This window comes from Ammospiza caudacuta, chromosome 3 (assembly GCF_027887145.1).
Source record: "Ammospiza caudacuta isolate bAmmCau1 chromosome 3, bAmmCau1.pri, whole genome shotgun sequence".
NCBI classification, from domain to species: domain Eukaryota; kingdom Metazoa; phylum Chordata; class Aves; order Passeriformes; family Passerellidae; genus Ammospiza; species Ammospiza caudacuta.
In genome coordinates, this window is record NC_080595.1 from 26,627,021 (window position 1) to 26,645,488 (window position 18,468).

Genomic DNA, 18,468 nt, shown 5'->3' on the forward strand with positions numbered 1-18,468 from the left:
AAAGAAACAGGATTCAATGGCAAGATAGAAGTAGCACCTACAAGACTCCTGGAAATTTCTGAGTACAGGAAAAGAAAGAGATTACATCATTCCTCAGAAAACTTTTGTTGATTGTTGCAGGTATTAGCAGAAATAATGTCTCTTATTAATTAGACACATACATGACACCACAACCATGAGTTCATTTATGTATAAATTTCCCAATAAGCACAGGGACCACAGTACTTGAAGTATTCTATACCCAGCTATGTGACTGAGCCACTGTGAGGTTTTTGATATGTATGGCAAAAATACAGGGGAATGAGAAGACAAAGCTGAATTACCCACTAATGAGCAGCCATGAGGTCACAGCAATTTTAAGCTTTTTGACAGAAAAATTGGTTTTGTTCTTTTTATATAAATGCTGTTTAAGGCATAAAGAGTCCACACATTCAAACTACTTCAGCCTCTGAAACACTATGCTAAACCAGCACATGCTGACCTGCCACACCAGCAGGGCAAGCGTGTTTGGGGGCATCATTCATTCCAGCGTCTACAACAACTACTACAACAACTGCTCATCAGACCATACTGTACTTCACTAGCAACATCACAACAATTTGAAAAAGGTTGTATGAACCTTGCCAAAGTAATTGAAAGTCTGGGGGCATTTTGCCTGTGATCAGCAAAGCTCACAATGTAGCAAACTTGTATTTTTTGGAAAGAGCAAATTGACAAGAAGGCAGCACAAATTCCCCATTTTCTGTGTGCAGAGTAGTTCTGTAAGTCAGATACAGCACAACGGACAACAGGGAACTCTGTGCAGTCATAGTGTGCACTGCCCTGCAATTTTTTTCACTTGTACAGGCACTATGTAAAGGCTTTAATTAGATAAAAGCTTTAATAAGCCTTTAAAGCTTATTAAATAAATAAATAAATAAAGGCTTTAATGAGATATATGAAATATAGGTTATTTATGTCTGATTCTGTCCTTGGAATCATACTGATCCCAGCAGATATGTCTGCACATATTCTGGAACTTTCTAGACATAAAAATCTTCCTGCATTGATTTGGTTGCAGGATGAGGTCCTAACAATCTAAAGACAAAGACAAATGGTAAACTATTGAGATTAAACAGCAAGAGTTGAATTTAAACATAGCAATGCTCCAACAATTTTCACATAGAACAGTCTCAAACAAACATGATTCAACAGAAAATGGCAGAGCACACTTTACTGTTTCAACTCTGAAGAAAATGCCCCCAAAAATATGTGAATATTTACTTTTATACAGCTGTCATCCTTTGGGAGGTACAGAAGGAAAAATACCCAAATACTGCCTCCTTATTGCTGCAGACCAAAATTAATTTTTCTTGGTATTTTGCCAGTTCACATTCCAATGAACTGCACCCACCAAGCAAGGTCACATAAATGATTGTGAAAACAAGTTTCTTTTGTGCATGAAGAAGAATGAATCACTTAGAAAAATGTGACATCTTCACTAATACTTCTGCTACTGTGCAATATTACTCTAAATTACGCAATTCATCAATATAATGTATTAATATATTCATGTATTGATGCATAAAATGTATTTTTGGAAAAAACCCTAAGTAAGTTTCTGCATAACAGCAGCAAGTGGGATTTCTCACTGAAATTGAAAATCTGGAGGAACAATGTTAGAACCCAGGGCACAGGGAATATTTCTCTGCCTGTCCTGAGAAGTCCTGATCCCCAGGGAAACACTGCTTTTAACCTTCGTCCATGGAGGCCTTTCAAGACTTTGGGATGAACAGGAATCTATGAGTGTGTGAAATAGATAGTACTGTCATTTGTTACAGGGTGAAAAACTTCAAAGTTTTGGGGTTTTAGTATGGAGGTAGATGGAAAACAAAATGGAAGTTTTAAGGTGTTGTCTGATCTCGTTCCTGCTCTTCATCTACTCCCTTTTCTGCAGTGTTGGTATCACAGAGTGATCAGTTAAAAAGCACCACAATCAGACAAATAATTAGTTACTGGTAGAGAGGTAGAAATAAAATACATTCTAAGAGTTAATTGGACAAAATAGTTTTAAAAGACTTTGAACCTGTGTGTCTTGTGACTTTTGGTGCCTTTCTCTTCATACACTAAGTCTGGTATGTAGACTGTTTCTCTTACAACTGCTGAACTGTTGTAAGAGAAAAATAAACAGCAATCTGAAGATCAAAAAAACCAAAAGTCTTGTTCATCTCTCAATCCTGGCACAGAACTTTTTTAGAGGTCTCCCCATCAGGGGAATCCTCAGGGGGAGTTTCCACAGAACAAGAATGCTGTAAGGTCATATGCCAGCTACTCTACAACAGAATTTTCCATACCAAAACAAGGGCCATCTGAAACTCTGAATTGCCAATAAGCAGCAGCTGCAAAGCAATTTGAACAATGACTTTGCAAGAGATGCATAGAATAGACAGTGAACTATCACACACTCACAGGGACGCCACAGCTGACAGGTTTTGTGGATTCCTTTGAGTTCCTTTGCTGCATGATTTCATTCCTCCTGCACCTTTAAGCCCCTTCACAGCTAGATAATTACATTATCACTGCAACCCATTTCAGAAGTTGTTACAAGCAATATGGCTCCTAAGACATTGTTGTGTATTATCTGGCAAGACCTCGGAGCTAAAATGTCCAACTAAACCCTGCTGGGTAATGAGTTCTAACTACTTTGCTCCTCAGCCTCTTCCCTCAGCCCTTAAAATGTGCTAAATGTATGCCCTAATCTGACCAGCAGCACTCAGTTTCTGAAGGATGAACTGATTATCCTGAGGCCTTCTACCTACACTGCCTACACATGAGGCATACAGGCAACAACTTATCTGATGGGAAGACATGATCTTGCAAGAGCCAGACTCGAACATACAACAACCAATAGAGGAATCTCTCACCTTTTTTTGTTATTGACATCTCACACAGCAGTGGAGCTGCACAATAATAACTCATAGTTTTTAAATTATTTAAATGTTGAGAGAATTTTGGCATCTCTACTACTAATATAGAAATGAGTTTTTGTACAGCCACAACCTAATTTTGCTGTCTTCACAACCAAGGGCAAAACTTTGAAAGACAACAATAGGTCAGGACAATGCCTTGAAAGATGCTGATAGCACTGCAATTCTCAACTCAGGCAAAAAGTGATTTCCACAAAATGAAACAAATAGAGACTGTTGGAATAATTTTCAGTCCTGTGTTAGATACAATGTCATTATCAATCTGCATCATTTTATTTTAATATCATAAGATAATGTTCCACTGTTTCTGTCAAAGTAAGCCAAAAAATCCACATTTAGGCATGTTACATCAAATATGTTACACCAAACTCTTTGTTCCACTCATACCTCTGAATCTTGTATGCCATGATTGTGGAAATTCCCATTTGCAAATCAGTGCCTAAGATGCCCTGAAACACAATCGGAGATTGCTGTGCTGCACAGCTGGGGAGAAGTCCAAAGGCTTTCTCCCCCTGTAAAGTAGGTAAGGTGCTAATGACAACATCTTTTCTTTTCCCTTTAAATTAATCAATTATCTGAATTCTGATTAGCACAGGATCTGATTTCGCTTCAAAGCAAGCCAGAAAGGGAAAACTGGAGGCAAAATAAATGCATCGCCATCTTCATTTAGTGAACAAATATTAGACATGGAGAAATAAATTTTAGTTTTGCTTTAAACATCTCTAATTGCTGATAAACTGTCTAATGAAAAGAGGGCTTGGAATGGGTCTGGAGGCAATTAAGAGATTACCTCTACATCATGATGACATCAGTATTTTCTGCATTGCTGGACAGATTTTTTTCTACCTGGAGACCATTCCCTGAAGTTGGCAATCCAACAGTTTATCTAGGTAATGCCATATAATTATAGAATATCCAGAGCTGGAAGTGGAAGGGACCCATAAGGATCACCAAAATGCAAGTACTTGCTACATTTTACAGGGTTTTTGCCCTTCTCCTCACCCACTGGTGATCAGAACATCTCGGTAAAATTTAATTTGCAGAAACTTTTAAGTATCCATTTCTCCCCTCAATACTTTTCTCTCAAAACATAGCAATATCATTTATTCAGGATCATGGCTCTAGACTTCCAATTGTGTTGTTGTATTTCCTTCTTCCTAATTGTCAGCTTACTGCTTTTTTAAACTGCAGTAACCAAAAGTGCACGTATTTTAACTTTAGCCTTCAGAACATCATGTAGGAGAAGAGCATTTATGCATTTTGCACTGCTGTCAATGCATCTTTGCACAAGGTCTATTTTTGCTGTAGGTGGTACAACGCTGTTGATGCAGGAAGTTCAAAATCTGGTAGAGCAGTCAGACATCCTTCCCTGCAGGACTTCTGCCCAGCCAGCCATTCTGTACCCCTGCAGTAAATCACTCCTAAGTGAGGGTGAAATTCACTCTTTGCTGGATGTCTACTAAAGGACACCTTCTCAAAGGTTGGATGTTCAATCTAATCTAAACTAGGCTGCAGAAAATGCCCCTGAACGCAGTGAAGAGTGACAGGGCATCTCATCCCATGCTAAGACAGATGTACATGGGCTGAACTGCCCTCCAGAGAGGCACTCCTCACAATTTGGCAAGTTAAACTGGATAGCTAAAGTACTGGCTTACAGTTAACTTAAATCACGGCTGTCCAATTTTCAGACAGCTGTTCAAAGTAAAATACACCTGAAATGCACCAAGTGCTCTCCTCAGTGATCTGGACACTGTTCCTGGTAAACCAGAAATAGACCAGGAAGAATTTTAGACTTTTATCACCCAATACATTTATGTCCCCTCCCAGTCCAATGCCTTCATCCATGCTTGATAAAATATTTCAGTCTCTTAACCAAAAGTACTGCACAGTGCTGGTTGCAGGGGTGAGCCCTTCCAAAGACAACCTTTCTTGTTGGAGCATCTCATTTTGAAGTGAAGCATTACTGAATTATGGAGAATACAGGATTAAAATTGGTTTCTTACATAGAAGATATTTCTCCCACTTCCTTATTAAACATGTGACACTCTTCCTCATGAGAAAATTTTTGCTAAGAAAGATCAAAGTAAATGCTTGCTATAGGAACTTTTTTCTTTGCACATAACAGGGCCAAATTACATTTTAGAAACAAGCATTAAGGCTGGTCTGAACAGAAAGAACAGAAAGATTTTTCAGAACAAAATTAAGAACAAATATTCATACACACAAGACACACAGACCTCTGCTCTCATAATTTTGCACCAGTGATTTTAAGGATGCACAAAATTATTTTTAATGCCAGATACATTTAATCTATTTTTCACAAGAGGAAACAAAAAAAAAATACTAAAGAATACATGCTCAGGTATTAACTCCCCTTGTTTGTGGTACGGGAACTGTGGAAAACACTGCCAAAGCACTTCAAAACAAGTATCAGTCAAACAAGAATCCCAGGAAACTTCATCTAAATCCTGTTCTTCAAATGCAATTCACAAACCTTTGATAACAAAGGTATCCCACTTGCATGGTTCTCCTTGAACTGACTGTGCTGGCCCTGAGGTTTAAGTGCTTTCATATCCATATCTTTTCTTCTCCGCTTTCCAAAACTGTAGAGATTTTTGATAATTCTCAGTCTTTGCAAAAGAACAGACTAGATCCTCTCCAGTAACTAAAGAGCAAAACTTGAAGTGCATTTCTTACATCTTAAGCTTCAGTAAAACTTTCCTTTAAGAGCTGGTTGGTTTAAATTTGCATCACTGTCACACACATGCTAGCAGGAAGCTGCTCCTTAGTGTTCTGTTTTTTTGGTATTATACAATAGAACTGCTAATTTCTGACTATGAAGTGCTGTAGGCTGGGCATTTAGGGCCTTACAATACTGATATTCTGAGGTTCATTTACTTGCCAGACATGAAAATGCCATACACAACATCTTATGTTGCACCTAAACCTGCAGGTCTGATTTCTGCTCTGAGATGTATTTTATTGCTGGAATTTAGCCTATATGTTCTTGTCTACTTTTTAGTGATCTACAAATGCGAATTATGTTTACAAACTGTGAAGCACACATCTGTTCTCCTATTTTTTTCCTACCCATACATGTACAGACCTTTATAGACATAATTCTATGGCATTTGAACAAAGGAAAGGAACCAAGGACTCTTTGCAGCTGATAGTGCACAGGTGGGCAGTTTTGTTTCCACATCTCTCTGCTCCTGACCTCAGAGGGATTTCATGTCACACTAGTGCTGCAGAGCCCTCTGCCACCTCAGTCAGCCAATCTCAAATCCTGCTGGGGGGTTCCTGAGAATGTTGAGATGTCCTCCCAATGCCAATGTCTATTCTCTGGTTTTAGAGTGGTGCAAAACCCTGCTTAGGTTTCCTGAACCAAGGTAAATTTCAAAGAGATCAAAGAGCTTTTAAATAGAGAACATTATTTCTAATATTTTAACTGAACTTCACAGAATATCTTCTTTCTTCTTGACCCAAAGCTAACAATTACTGACTCAAAGCAACTAGATACATATTTAGCAGATCTCGGTAGCCTACTGGACATTGTAACATTGCTTCGTCTACCAAGTGAAATGACTCAGATTTGGGTATTACACACAAAAGAGCTCTGGGGGTCCTTTGCCAGATTTCTAGACTATTTTTCACAAATCAATGACAGAATATAAACATCTGTTCTAATTAAAGCTCTACAGACTCATAATGTACAAAAGAAAATCTTAATTCTTGGGAACTTTATATTGCTTGCATCACACCAGAAATGAAGTACAAAGATAAAAACCCACACAAATGCCCTCCTGCCTAACAGAACACCCACTCACCACCACCACCACCCTTAGTTCTAACAAGTCAAGCATATCCCCACTGAATTTTTATAAGGTGAAGACAAAAGCTTGAGTGCAAGCCAAGTAGCTAGATCATCTCATCTGTTCTTGGGCTGACAAAGGAATGATCAAAGAGTACATATTTGTAGTGTTTAGTTTAGTCTGTAAATATTGATGAATTGGATTCACCAGAACAGTGCAGACTACAAACCAATTTATCTAACTTTAGCTTTTAGCATTGCACACTGCAAATGTAGATTTTTATTGTCTCTCTTACAGACCAGCACTTAAATTTAGCTGAAACTGAAGATGAAGTTTTGAATAGTCCTTCTGGATTTGACTGGCCTTCAATCATTGAATGGCTTGAGTTGGAAGGGATCTTAAAGGCCACCCAGTTCCAACCCCTGCCATGGGCAGGGACTCCTCCCACTAGACCAGATTGCTCAGAGATCCATTTAGCCCGACTATGGACACTTCCAGGGATGGGGCATCCACAACTTCTCTGGACAACCTGTTCCAGAGCCTCCCCACCTTTGCAAGGAAGAATTTCTTCCTAGTATCTAATCTAAATTTACCCTCTTTCAGTTTGAATCCATTCCCCCTTGTCCTGTCACTACAGGTTCTTGTAAAAAGTCCCTCTCCATCATTCTTGTAGTCTCCATTCAGGTATTGGAAGGCCACAGTTAAGTCACCCCAAAAGACTTCTCTTCTTCAGGCTGAACAATCCCAACTCTCTCAGCATTCCCTCACAGGAGAGGTGCTCCATCCCTCTAATCTCAGCTGCCTCCTCTGGAGTCTCTCCAACAGGTCCCTGTCCTTCCTGTGCTGGGGACCCCAGAGCTGGGCACAGCACTGCAGGAGGGTCTCACCAGAGGGGAGCAGAGGGGCAGAATCCCCTTCCTTGGCCTGCTGCCCAGGCTCCTTTTGATGTAGCCCAAAGCACATTTGGCTCTCTGGGCTGCCAGTGAACATTGCTGGGCCATGTCCAGCTTTTCATCCACCAGCACCCCAAGTCTCTCACTGCAGAGCTGCTCTTGATCTGTTCATCCCCAGCCTGGAGTGACACCCTTTTGCTCCACAGTAAGAAAACCACAATGGATCAGGTGTGTAGATGCAATACAATTTTCATGGATGTTTCAGCTTGTACATGGGAGTTGTCAGAACAACAATGCAGTTAAACAATACACTCACAGGCATCTGAGTGATCAAATACTAGAGGCATGCAAAGCTCACAAAGCTGAACACTGAGACACTGACATTTCTGCTAGTGGAGTATGAGCTGTGCTAAGCAAAAGCTTTCATGTTCTAAAAATAAAGTTAATTTGATTAAAACATCATGGAAACAAAGATGCAAATGACTAAACTAATTTCCTATTCCTGTCTTAGATGACTGGTACCTAACCCTTAAGTAACTCTACGTATTCAAGTGCAGGAGGAATGGACCAAAGAACTACCCCCCCACCAAGAAGAAAAACAAACCTAGAAAAACAATCAATAATTGACTGGTTCTGTTTTAATTAAATATTGTTATACTTCATAAAACATTATCCTTCATCAGTTGCAAACCCCTGCACAGTCACTAACCCTTCTAACAAGGAAGGCATACTTTCTTGATATATATTCTCATTTAATATACAGATTGCATTATGGAAATAATTTGTATGGGGCTGTAAGGCTGAGATAGATAACTTCACTACTCCTTTTTTTTTCTTTTAATAAATAAGAAGAGATGTTCAAATTTACTTTCAACTTTTTCTCTCAGCTTATTTTCTACTAATAGCCAATCAACTGGAAGAAAACAATTTCAGAGAAAACAAAGCCTTTCAAAAAACAGAAAACAAGCATTTTATGCTTTGAAGAGCAAAATCAAGTACTCCCTCTTTCCTGCCCAATATTAACAAAAATTTCATGTTAAAAATGTTTCTTTCTTCAAGTTCTTTGAATGTTTTTTTTCCTTTAGTTCAGAAGATAAATTGCTCCACTCATATACACAACTTACTCTATGCATTTCACTATTTTGGGATGCTTAAGTAGGATCTTGGAACTCCAGAACTGATTTCTAAGCCATTGAAAAGAACAAGAGGAGAAAACACTGCAACAGACAGTGGTGGTCTTTTTAAGAGAACACTTCTAGGCACAGAAGCCTATCAGTACTTCCCTCTTGAGGAAGCAATATTCCTCTACAAGATCTTCATTTGACTGGCAGCAGTAAGAACCTAAAAAGAAAACTGGTTCTCCTTACACTGACCTCTGGCAAAACAATTAAAGCTCACTCTGTCTCCTGAGTCAGCTCAGAGCACATCCCATACTGCTTATTCAGCAGCACCACAGGCTGACACTGTCACCCAAGTTCTCCTGTCCCCACACTTGTCCTCAATAGTCAGCAGGTCCCCAGCCTGAAACCACATTCACTACCAAAAAAAAGCCATGAATGCTTGTTTAATTATGCTGTATTATGCCGATCTTACCCACTAGCCACCCACAGAATGTATGGGGTTGGCTTTAATACACCTATCCTTACACACGTGTGTTAAATGCAGAGTGGGGAAAAATCTCAGCTTGGTAACTTGTTGCACATTTATTACTTGATCTTCAGTGATTTCTCTTGTCAGAGAAGCATGACAGCCCTCCTTCTAGGCTTGAATGGGAGAAAAGTAATGTTTCTTTGTAGTCATGCAGCCTGCAGAGTTATTTGAATTTTCTCAGATTTTTTGATAGTTTTGACCAGAAAAAAATTAACTCCCAGTTAGTGCACTGAGAGACAAACCTGGCTCAGCCCACCCAAGGTAACATTTGGAACATTCTGTTATCTAGAAAGCACATAAAAATAAACTTACCTTCCATAAAGATCCTGTTCCAGTAGATTTTTCCAACTTGATTTCCTCCAAGAAATATTAGATTTGATAAAATCAGCATTGAAGTGCTAACAGATGCTAGGACAGCATGAAGTCGACGACGAAATCTTGGCGAGAAGAAACGTTCCTGGGGGGCAAAACAAAAGGTGCACATGAAGTTAACAATCCCTGCAAATCTTGAACCAGCATTAGAAAAAGACATTGCCATTACAACAAACAACTTTCATACAAAAGTTCAACTCCTTATGGAACAGATCCCAAAGATTTTAAAATATCTAACAGAACCTCTCACCAATGGCATTTAAGTAAAGCTTCCTGATTAAAAGCAGTCTTGAATCATAGTTATGGCTGGAAATTACCTCTGAAGGATCAAAGCAGGGTCAGCTAGAGAAGGCTGCTCAGGGTTTTGTTTGGTTTTTGAATATCTGTTTGGGTTTTGAATATCCCCAGTGATGCAGACTGCCCAACCTCACTGGGCAACTTCTCACAATAAAAGAGATTTTTTTGTGTTTAAATGTATTTTTTAATGTTTAAATTGGATTTCAGTCTGTGCCCCTGCCTTTTGTCCTGTCACTGAGTACTACTTAGAAAAGCCTGTAGTTGGGTATTTATACACATGGCTAAGATTCCTCTGAGCCTTCTCTGCTCCAGGCTGAACAGTCCCAACTCTCTCAGCTTCTGCTCTTACAGCAGAGGTTTCAGTCCCTTTACTCTCAGTCCCTTGGCTGGACTCACTCCAGCATGTCCATGTCCCTTGCTGGGGAGCCCAGAACAGGACATAGTTCCATACATTCAGTGGATTAATTCTTATTTTACAAAATATGCTCCTTGATGAATTTTTGCTGACACATGTGAACAGTAGCAATGTTCTAGGGTGGGTGATACTTCCAATAGGATCCAGTATAGAGTAAAACCCTTCAGTGCACAGCAAACAGCATCAAACAACTTCAGAAGTCATTAATCCTCTGGTTCATTTATAAGACATCACTGAAAGGTTCTAGGATCAGATTAGATCTGGTTATAGCAATGACTCTTAACAAATAGATACCTCTAAAAAAAAGTTCACATATACATGTAATCTCAAATTTTCTTTTCAGCGCAAATGTTACTGCTCATGTTCAAGAAGCGTAATTATCCAGATTTTGGTACTGTTGTCCCAATGACACAAATAAAGGAGATCTCTCTCTACTAGTTTACATTTTTCTGAATCTGTATTTTGCATTATCACCTGAGATGTGAGTGCAACATGGGGACTGCAAGAACATGGTAAAAGAAGGATGAGGGAGTTTTAGCTTCCTCCATTATTCAGTTGCTAGAGGAAAATTTAAAGAACATTTACAGCACTTCACCAAGAAATATTGTCTCATTACTACACAAGGAAAAATATCCTGTACATTATGGCCCCAGGCTGAAAGCCTCTGTACATGGTGCCTGAATTTACAAAAGACTGAATGCTTTGTGCAAAGTGATGACCATTTTCCAGGACATGGAAAATAAGGGAAGTATCAGGGACTGCTCAGCATTCATCTCATAAATGGTGACATTGCAGAAAACAAAGTCTTATGACTGTAGCACCAAAAAAAAACCCAAAAAAGGCAGTAATTAATCTTTAATAGCTACAGGCAGACCAGAATTCATGCTCAGATACCTGAAACAACATAAACACATGCTCAAAACACACCTAAAAATACATTTCTAGACAATTAAATTGCTTCTTCTGTAAGCATCAAAACAAATGTTTCAAGTGCTAGATTACAGAGACAAATCTTCAAATAAATGACAGTTACAGGCATAGAAATACAATTTCAAAATATTACTGCAAAGTAATCTCTGGGAAATTGAACGTTAGCCTTGGTCAGAACTATATCTAGTATATGAGTCAGCCTGAGTCAGCACAAGAATGAGGACAGATAAAGTTTAAGGACAAGGGCTCCATATCAGTCAGTATGTACAACAGAGCAATAGCCAATCTTCCACACAATGCTATGAAGAATAGTCATGAATGAAAACAGAGACTGAGATTTTTCTCTGAAAATTCTGGATGAAAACTAGGGCATGATAGGAAGAGGTAGAGAATATAAAAATTATATAAGTATTCACAGACACAAAAAATTGAGTTAATGAAAGATCTTTTTCCTTTTCTAGTACTTCACATCTTCAAAGCTATCCAAGGACTTCCAATACCTTCTCCTTCTGTTCACACACACATAGAGGACAGCTTAAATTTGTCACTTCTGAAAGGCATAGTTTCAGTGTATGGTCCCACATATGAAAAATGTATGTCTTTTCAGAATGTGTAAGTGTAGGCACACAGAGAAAACATTTGAAATCTTGCTATGAAATCCATGTTAACAGCAAAGTTTAAAAAAGGACAAGTTATGTTCATGGTAGCTCAAATTAAGCTACAGCTCAAATAGGGTATTTTCTATCATCAGATCTACCTTTCACTCTCCCTTTGCCTATCAAACTTACTTGTCAAATCTAAGGAAAAACAAGTTAAAAACAACTTAATTAAAAAGTTTTAATTAAGAAAGGTAAAAAATCCTCTGCTAAACAACAGAAAGAGTTGGAGATGGACAACCCATCAGACAGCTGGTGTTTAACTGCATTTTCCATCAAGGTAATGACCAGACTTGTTAAGTTTCTAAAGTTTGCCTGTTTTACAACACAAAGCAGTACAACTCAAACAACATAAATAGCTAAAAAAGCTCAGCTACCTTTTTTTGTTTTAATGAGTAGAGTTACTAAAAAAATAAACTGTCACATACAGTACATCACCTTTTACAGAAGTGCTGCACATTAAACAAGGCAAGTTAAATGTAGTATAGACCATAAAAGCCCTTAGCCATTTATAGGGTATAAAGGAGCAGTTTATGACAGACACAGTTTAGACAAGCACTGAATCTTCACTGGGTTTTGCTGTAGCTAATTTCCATTAGCTTGGCTAACCATTGATCTAAAAAGCAGTAAACATTTTCCTGACAGTCTTTGATGTCAATGCAGATTTTGCTCAGCTGCTATAAAAGTAAAAAAGAAAACTTTCCTTAAACATCTCAAGCCATCTAGAATAAGCTAACTGGGAAAGTACCCGAGCAAGTAGTGTGCTCAAATTAATATACTGAAAGCATTATTTAGCAATGAAAAAGAAATTACAGTGGTCTAGATAACCCATAACAACAATTTTATTTAAATATTTACAAGCTTGTAAATCTTGTGAATGTACAGCAAATTGTTTACATCAAAGCAAACTTTAAAAAACCTCTCCACACCCATAACTCTTCATTATGCCATTTAATGCTTTTCACAATATGCTCCATTACAGCACTATAAACAACTGCTACGGATTTGTGGCATTTCTCTGGATTTTAGTGCTGTCTCTTTCTCTCTCCTCTTTCTTATTGGAAATACAGCCAGAAGACAGAATGGCAATCTTGTGTTAAAATGACAATGAAACCATGGCTGCCTGGCTGAAACCCTGGTTTGCATCTCTCCTCAATGCTCCATCTTAGAACCTCACATCAATACTTTACCATACTTCACCAGCATCCTCACTTCCCACACACATTGTGAAATAAATAGACTGTAGCACTTAAACTGCACCAAAACCCCCCCAAAAACAGACATACTATCATGATACTCAGCCCAACTGCATGCAGCATGACATAGCAAGTGACTTGTAAAACATTGGCTCAGGCAACCTTTCTGGAACTGAATGGAGTTCAGGTTATTATTCCAAACCCATTCCTGCTGTTCATGAAGATCAGCTTCAGACATTTTTGCCAGACATTGGGAAAAACTACCCTCTGCACACTGTTTGGTCTAGCAAAACTGGCTGCCATCAGAGCTCTCCCAGTGTTGCAGCCTTTGCAGCTATCTTACAAAAATAAATGGCAGTATCATGTAGTAGCGTACCTTGACAAGCAAATCTTATGCGTTTGAGAGTGGAGGAGGAAGACAGGCGTGAAAAGAAACTGCACAGTCCAAACATTTCCATTCCTAAATCCATTTCCACTTACACATGCATGTCACATTCAGCCTCTAAGAGAAAACCAAGCTAGAAATGGGAAGCTTGTATAATGGTTGTCTCTTGAGAAATCTGATGAAGGATAACACACACCAGAATAGATCAATTAGGAGAGAATTAAGAGTTAAGGTAAAGGACATGGTGGAATTTTGAGTTAATTTTGAGTTAGAGAGAAAATACTTATTTAATATGCTATGCAAGTTAATTACACCACTATGAGCACAAAATACACAAACATGGCAGGAGACGTGGCTTCAGGCAGCAGAGCAGAATTTAAAGGAACTTCTCTCTAGTGTCACTTAAGAGCTACCGACAGTAAATTTGCATTTTTACAGGACTGTTCACAAAGATAGTACTGAATGGCATTGAGAGATTAAAGTGAGGGTCCAGGTAAATGCATTTATTTATTGGAGCTAGCCAACAACAAAGAAAATGCTGTGGGGAAGACTGACCAGGATAAGAAATCCAGCCTTCCAAATGGAAGCTGGTAGTGACAGGACAAGAGAGAGTGCCTTCAAACAGAAAGAGCATAGCTTTATATAAGGTATCAGAAAAACATTCTTTACTGTAAGGATGTGAGGCACTGGTTGCCCAGGAAGTTGTGATGCCCCAACCCAGGAAGTGTTCAAGGCCAGGCTGGATGGATCTCTGAGCAACCTGATCTAGTAGAAAGTGTCCCTGCCCATGGCAGGGGGTTGGAACTAGATGATCTTTAAGGTCCCTTCCAACTCAAACTATTCTGTAATTCTATGAAGTTGAGGAGACACCTAAGACTGAATTCCGTTCAGCAGTCAAAAGTAGGCAGTCCCATACACAATATCACACTGAAGTTTTTTACAGAAATAGATCCCTCAGTATTTTATCAGGGAAGCAAGCCCACATTTTCCTACACAAATCACTCTTAAACTTTTTCTAGCCGAAGTGGTGGCATCATGGTGATTTGACATTTCCCAAAGGCTTTTCACTGAGAGAGCTCCCAAATCCAACTGCAGGGGCTTGGCCTGGGAGCAGGTCCACAGCGGCACACTGGGTTAGGGAGGGCTCAGGAACAGGGGCACATGTTTGCCACCATGCTGCAAACCCAGCTCAGTGACAGAGTGACAAGTGGCAGGCAGTCTCCCCTGACAGACATTAGCTGGTAACTTCTTGGCAAACACTCATAAGACGGAAAACATCCGTGTGTGCTGCATTTGCAAAACATCTCATTTATAGAGCTGTTCTGGGACAGATTAAAGAAAACTTTGCCATTAAGTCAGTGACGCTATCGAGCTTGCTTATACTGAAAATACTTTAACAAGTCCCATGTAAAGGAATTAAATTTCCTGCAATTTAAGCAAGAGTCTATCTTCGTGGAGTAAAACAGAGATTCACTACATTTATATCTTTATGAACTACCCATCCAGAGAACTGATGATCCAAGCACATGGTAAAACAAGAGCGTGTGATAAAATTGGAGAAGCAGCTGAATTATCTCTTATGTGAACATATGCACTGTGGAAGAAGACTGCCAGATACTATGACCAGAGTGACACGAAACATACTTGATACTACAAACTGCAAACCAGAGATTACATTATTCTATTTTTATCTGTCTTTGTTTTTTAAGGATCAAGATAACCTAGAACAACTTTCTTCTTCTAAAAGTATACAATATTTTATTACTATCTGTTCTACAGACTTCATTCTCTCCCACTCACACCTATCAGCCAAATAAGATATAGAAACGGCACTATTTATTGTGTTGAAGAAATAGAGCAAATTAACTCGCATGAAAATAACACCTAGTCCTGCATTATCTTTCATTGCCTCTCCTGGTGTATGAGAGGAGACTAAGTGTGTTTCCTACAATTCCATCCTTTCAATTTCCTCAAGGTTTTTATTAGACAAACAATGCTTAAAATCTGATGCAAGGTTGACTCATCTTTACGTCACAAAACCAAAATTAAATGTTCGTTGCAATAGTCTGTTATTTAGGGTTTACAAGGATTTCTACGGGGGGGGTGATGGATGGAGGGATGGATGGAGGGATGGAGGGAGGGAGGGAGGGATGGATGGATGGATGGATGGATGGATGGATGGATGGATGGATGGATGGATGTTTGTGAGTAAAGCTGCTCAGTACAGGAAGGGTACAGGTGGTGTTCTTATGCATATCAGCAAAGAGCTTGGAAAAAGCCTCAAAGTTCTTTTTACTAGTGCAATTTTCTGAGCTTCAGTTTTTATCCTCCACTAAAGAATTAAGCCCCCCTCACAACATCCATACCTTTTGACAGAAGGGATACCACTCAATCAATCTTAAAGGTGGCAGCCCTCCTCAAGTGCTTTCTTTCAGAAAATGTGCTCAGGTAAATGACAAGCCAACTCTTCAATGCCCTGAACCCCACGAATCACCACATTATGGCAAGAGTGAACACCCCAATACATATCCTAAATCTGGGTCATCCGCAATGCAGCCGTTTGCCAAAAATAACAGGACAGCAGAAACCAGGAGCATGGGTGAAAAGCTGAAAGAGAGCGAGGAGCAGATGGGACAGTGGGAAGGGAGGCGACACATCCTGACTAACAGTTCCTGGCTATTTTATCTATCTGCACACTGAAAATGGAGGGCAGGGTGTGACTGAGCAGCTGGGGGAGCAGATGGGACGGAGGAAAGGCTGAAAATTGTGACAAAGCTCTGCCAAACAGAATGTCAATTTATTTAATTTTTAAAGTGAGCAGTAGAAATAAAGATGGGTTGGGTCCAAGCAATGGAGCATCTTATGTTTGTTAATACACGCTGTCAGCGGGCAAAGGGTCATAGCGACAGAAGTGAGTTTGGGAGACTGCAGAAACAAAGGGAGGGACTACACGTGCTCATTAATGATAACAGAAGTTATGCTTGAAGATCAACAGGAGCCAGGGAAAGGCAGCTCATGAGAGCCTGACACCTCAATATGGTACACATTCCTGCTCTTACCTGTTCAACAGAGTAAGAGTAGAGACTGCAGCACAGAAGGGAAGAGCAACAAAAATAAAAGAATTCTGGTTGAACACATGTACAAAATACTAATTTATGAAATCATCTAAAGAAATTGTGGAATCCCCAGGGCTGCAATGTACCAAGAAAGGAACAGGCCTGCAACAGGAAAGTGAACAAGATGTGCTACCAGATCTTATCCATCAATAACTTCCACACTAAGCAGAAGAATAAATTTACTCCCTCATCAACATGCACTGTACCCTTCAGTAATCATGGCAATCATTCCTGTTTGTTCTGTTCTTCACCCAACTCTAACCCAGAAACATCCCCTTTACTTCAGTTTGCTTCATTTTTCTGGCATTTCATCTTGCTTGCAGTTTTTCCCTTCCTTCTGCCCAACCTGAACTGTGGCTTGAGGTCATATCCCATTTCTTTTCAAGTTATATACTTTCCTTGCAAAGCAAAGGTAAAAATTAGCTCCTGGAAGGTTCACACACAAAAGCAGGAACTGACAGCATTTTTCCAAGAGACAGGATGATGCAAACAACCTGTAATTCCCTACATAGCTCCTATAAAAAGAGGACCACACAATTAAAATCAAGCAGCTGTCAGTTAAGATCTATTTTCACAAATAGAACTTGATTCTGAATTTAGGAATAAATGCTATATATAGTATTTGAGAAGATACTCATCTTCTCTATTGATATCTTACTAAACATTCACTCAACAAAACGCTGTCTTGCACTAGCACCATTTCATTTTTAGATTTTCCAAAAGATCTACATTTATAGCATCTCTCAGCAAAGAGCCAACTCCCCCTTCTGTTTGAAGAAAGCCTCCTACCAGCTCGTATGTATCCACTACACTCACAGATGCATGTGTGGAAGCTTGACATACACACAAGGAGATTTCTGTACTTCTACATTTAACTCTTCACTCTCAAAGAACCTGCCCATTTGTTCTTTTTTAAGTGGCAGCTTGTGAAAAGTGCAAAGTGAACAGCACTGAAATTCACCATCCTCTTTTCTGTTTCATGTTTAAAGCAGGGAATTTAGCCAAGCAATGGCAGTGTACATACTCCTATAATTGTGTCTCAGCTCTCACTGATCAAGAGATTTGTGCACTCTTCTCTGTCTCCAAGTCCTTGACATCCCTGTTTTTGTTCTTTGGGTTCTCATTCTCCCCACGTTGTTCTCTCAGTTCTCTCATCCCCATTTTAACATTTTTACCTTTTAAATTGTAATCCAGTTGGGAAGGGATCCAACTTCACCAATCATTAGTGCTGAATTTTGATCTTGCCCCTTATGACTGTTACCAAATAAATAATACACAGTAATAATCCCCATGGAGACATTTGACAAACACTCTCAGCAAATAAAGACCATTCTTTCCCTGCAGCAATGTTCTGTAGCTCAAGGCAGAGCAGGAAGAAAAGAGTGCAACCACTCCTCAGGACTTCAACTCGTATTTCTGTAATTGCTGACATCCATTGCCTGGACTAATTTTTGAGGCAAACCACAGAGGGAGGCTGTAATAGTAACAAAGAAGCACATAACCAGCATCATTCTGCCTTGTTTTCACACTGTAGCATGATTTAGTTGCTTTTCAAACAGCATTAATGACCTAGCACCAGAAAATTGCCCAATGTCTCCAGAATGGAAGAGGAAGTAAATAATGCTGGTAGGTGGGTTAAATGGTTTTTGGGGTTTTTTCATGACAGCCAAGCAGCAATGCCAGGGGCTTCCCAGCTGACATTGTTGTCTGGAGCAGAGCAGTAATCATATCAGAGAAATCACAATGGTTTCTCCACTTCTGGCATCAAAAATAATATTTC

At 39.3% G+C, this 18,468-nt stretch overlaps 1 protein-coding gene across 1 annotated transcript in view; it reads right to left on the bottom strand.

Annotated features, from left to right (window-relative positions):
- HHAT (hedgehog acyltransferase) overlaps positions 1 to 18,468 on the bottom strand; it is a 147,232-nt gene that overhangs the window by 49,412 nt on the left and 79,352 nt on the right. Inside the window, exon 10 of the mRNA XM_058802321.1 lies at positions 9,634 to 9,778. Within this exon, the coding sequence (XP_058658304.1) occupies positions 9,634 to 9,778 (145 nt within the window). The remainder of the gene's footprint in view (positions 1 to 9,633; positions 9,779 to 18,468) is intronic.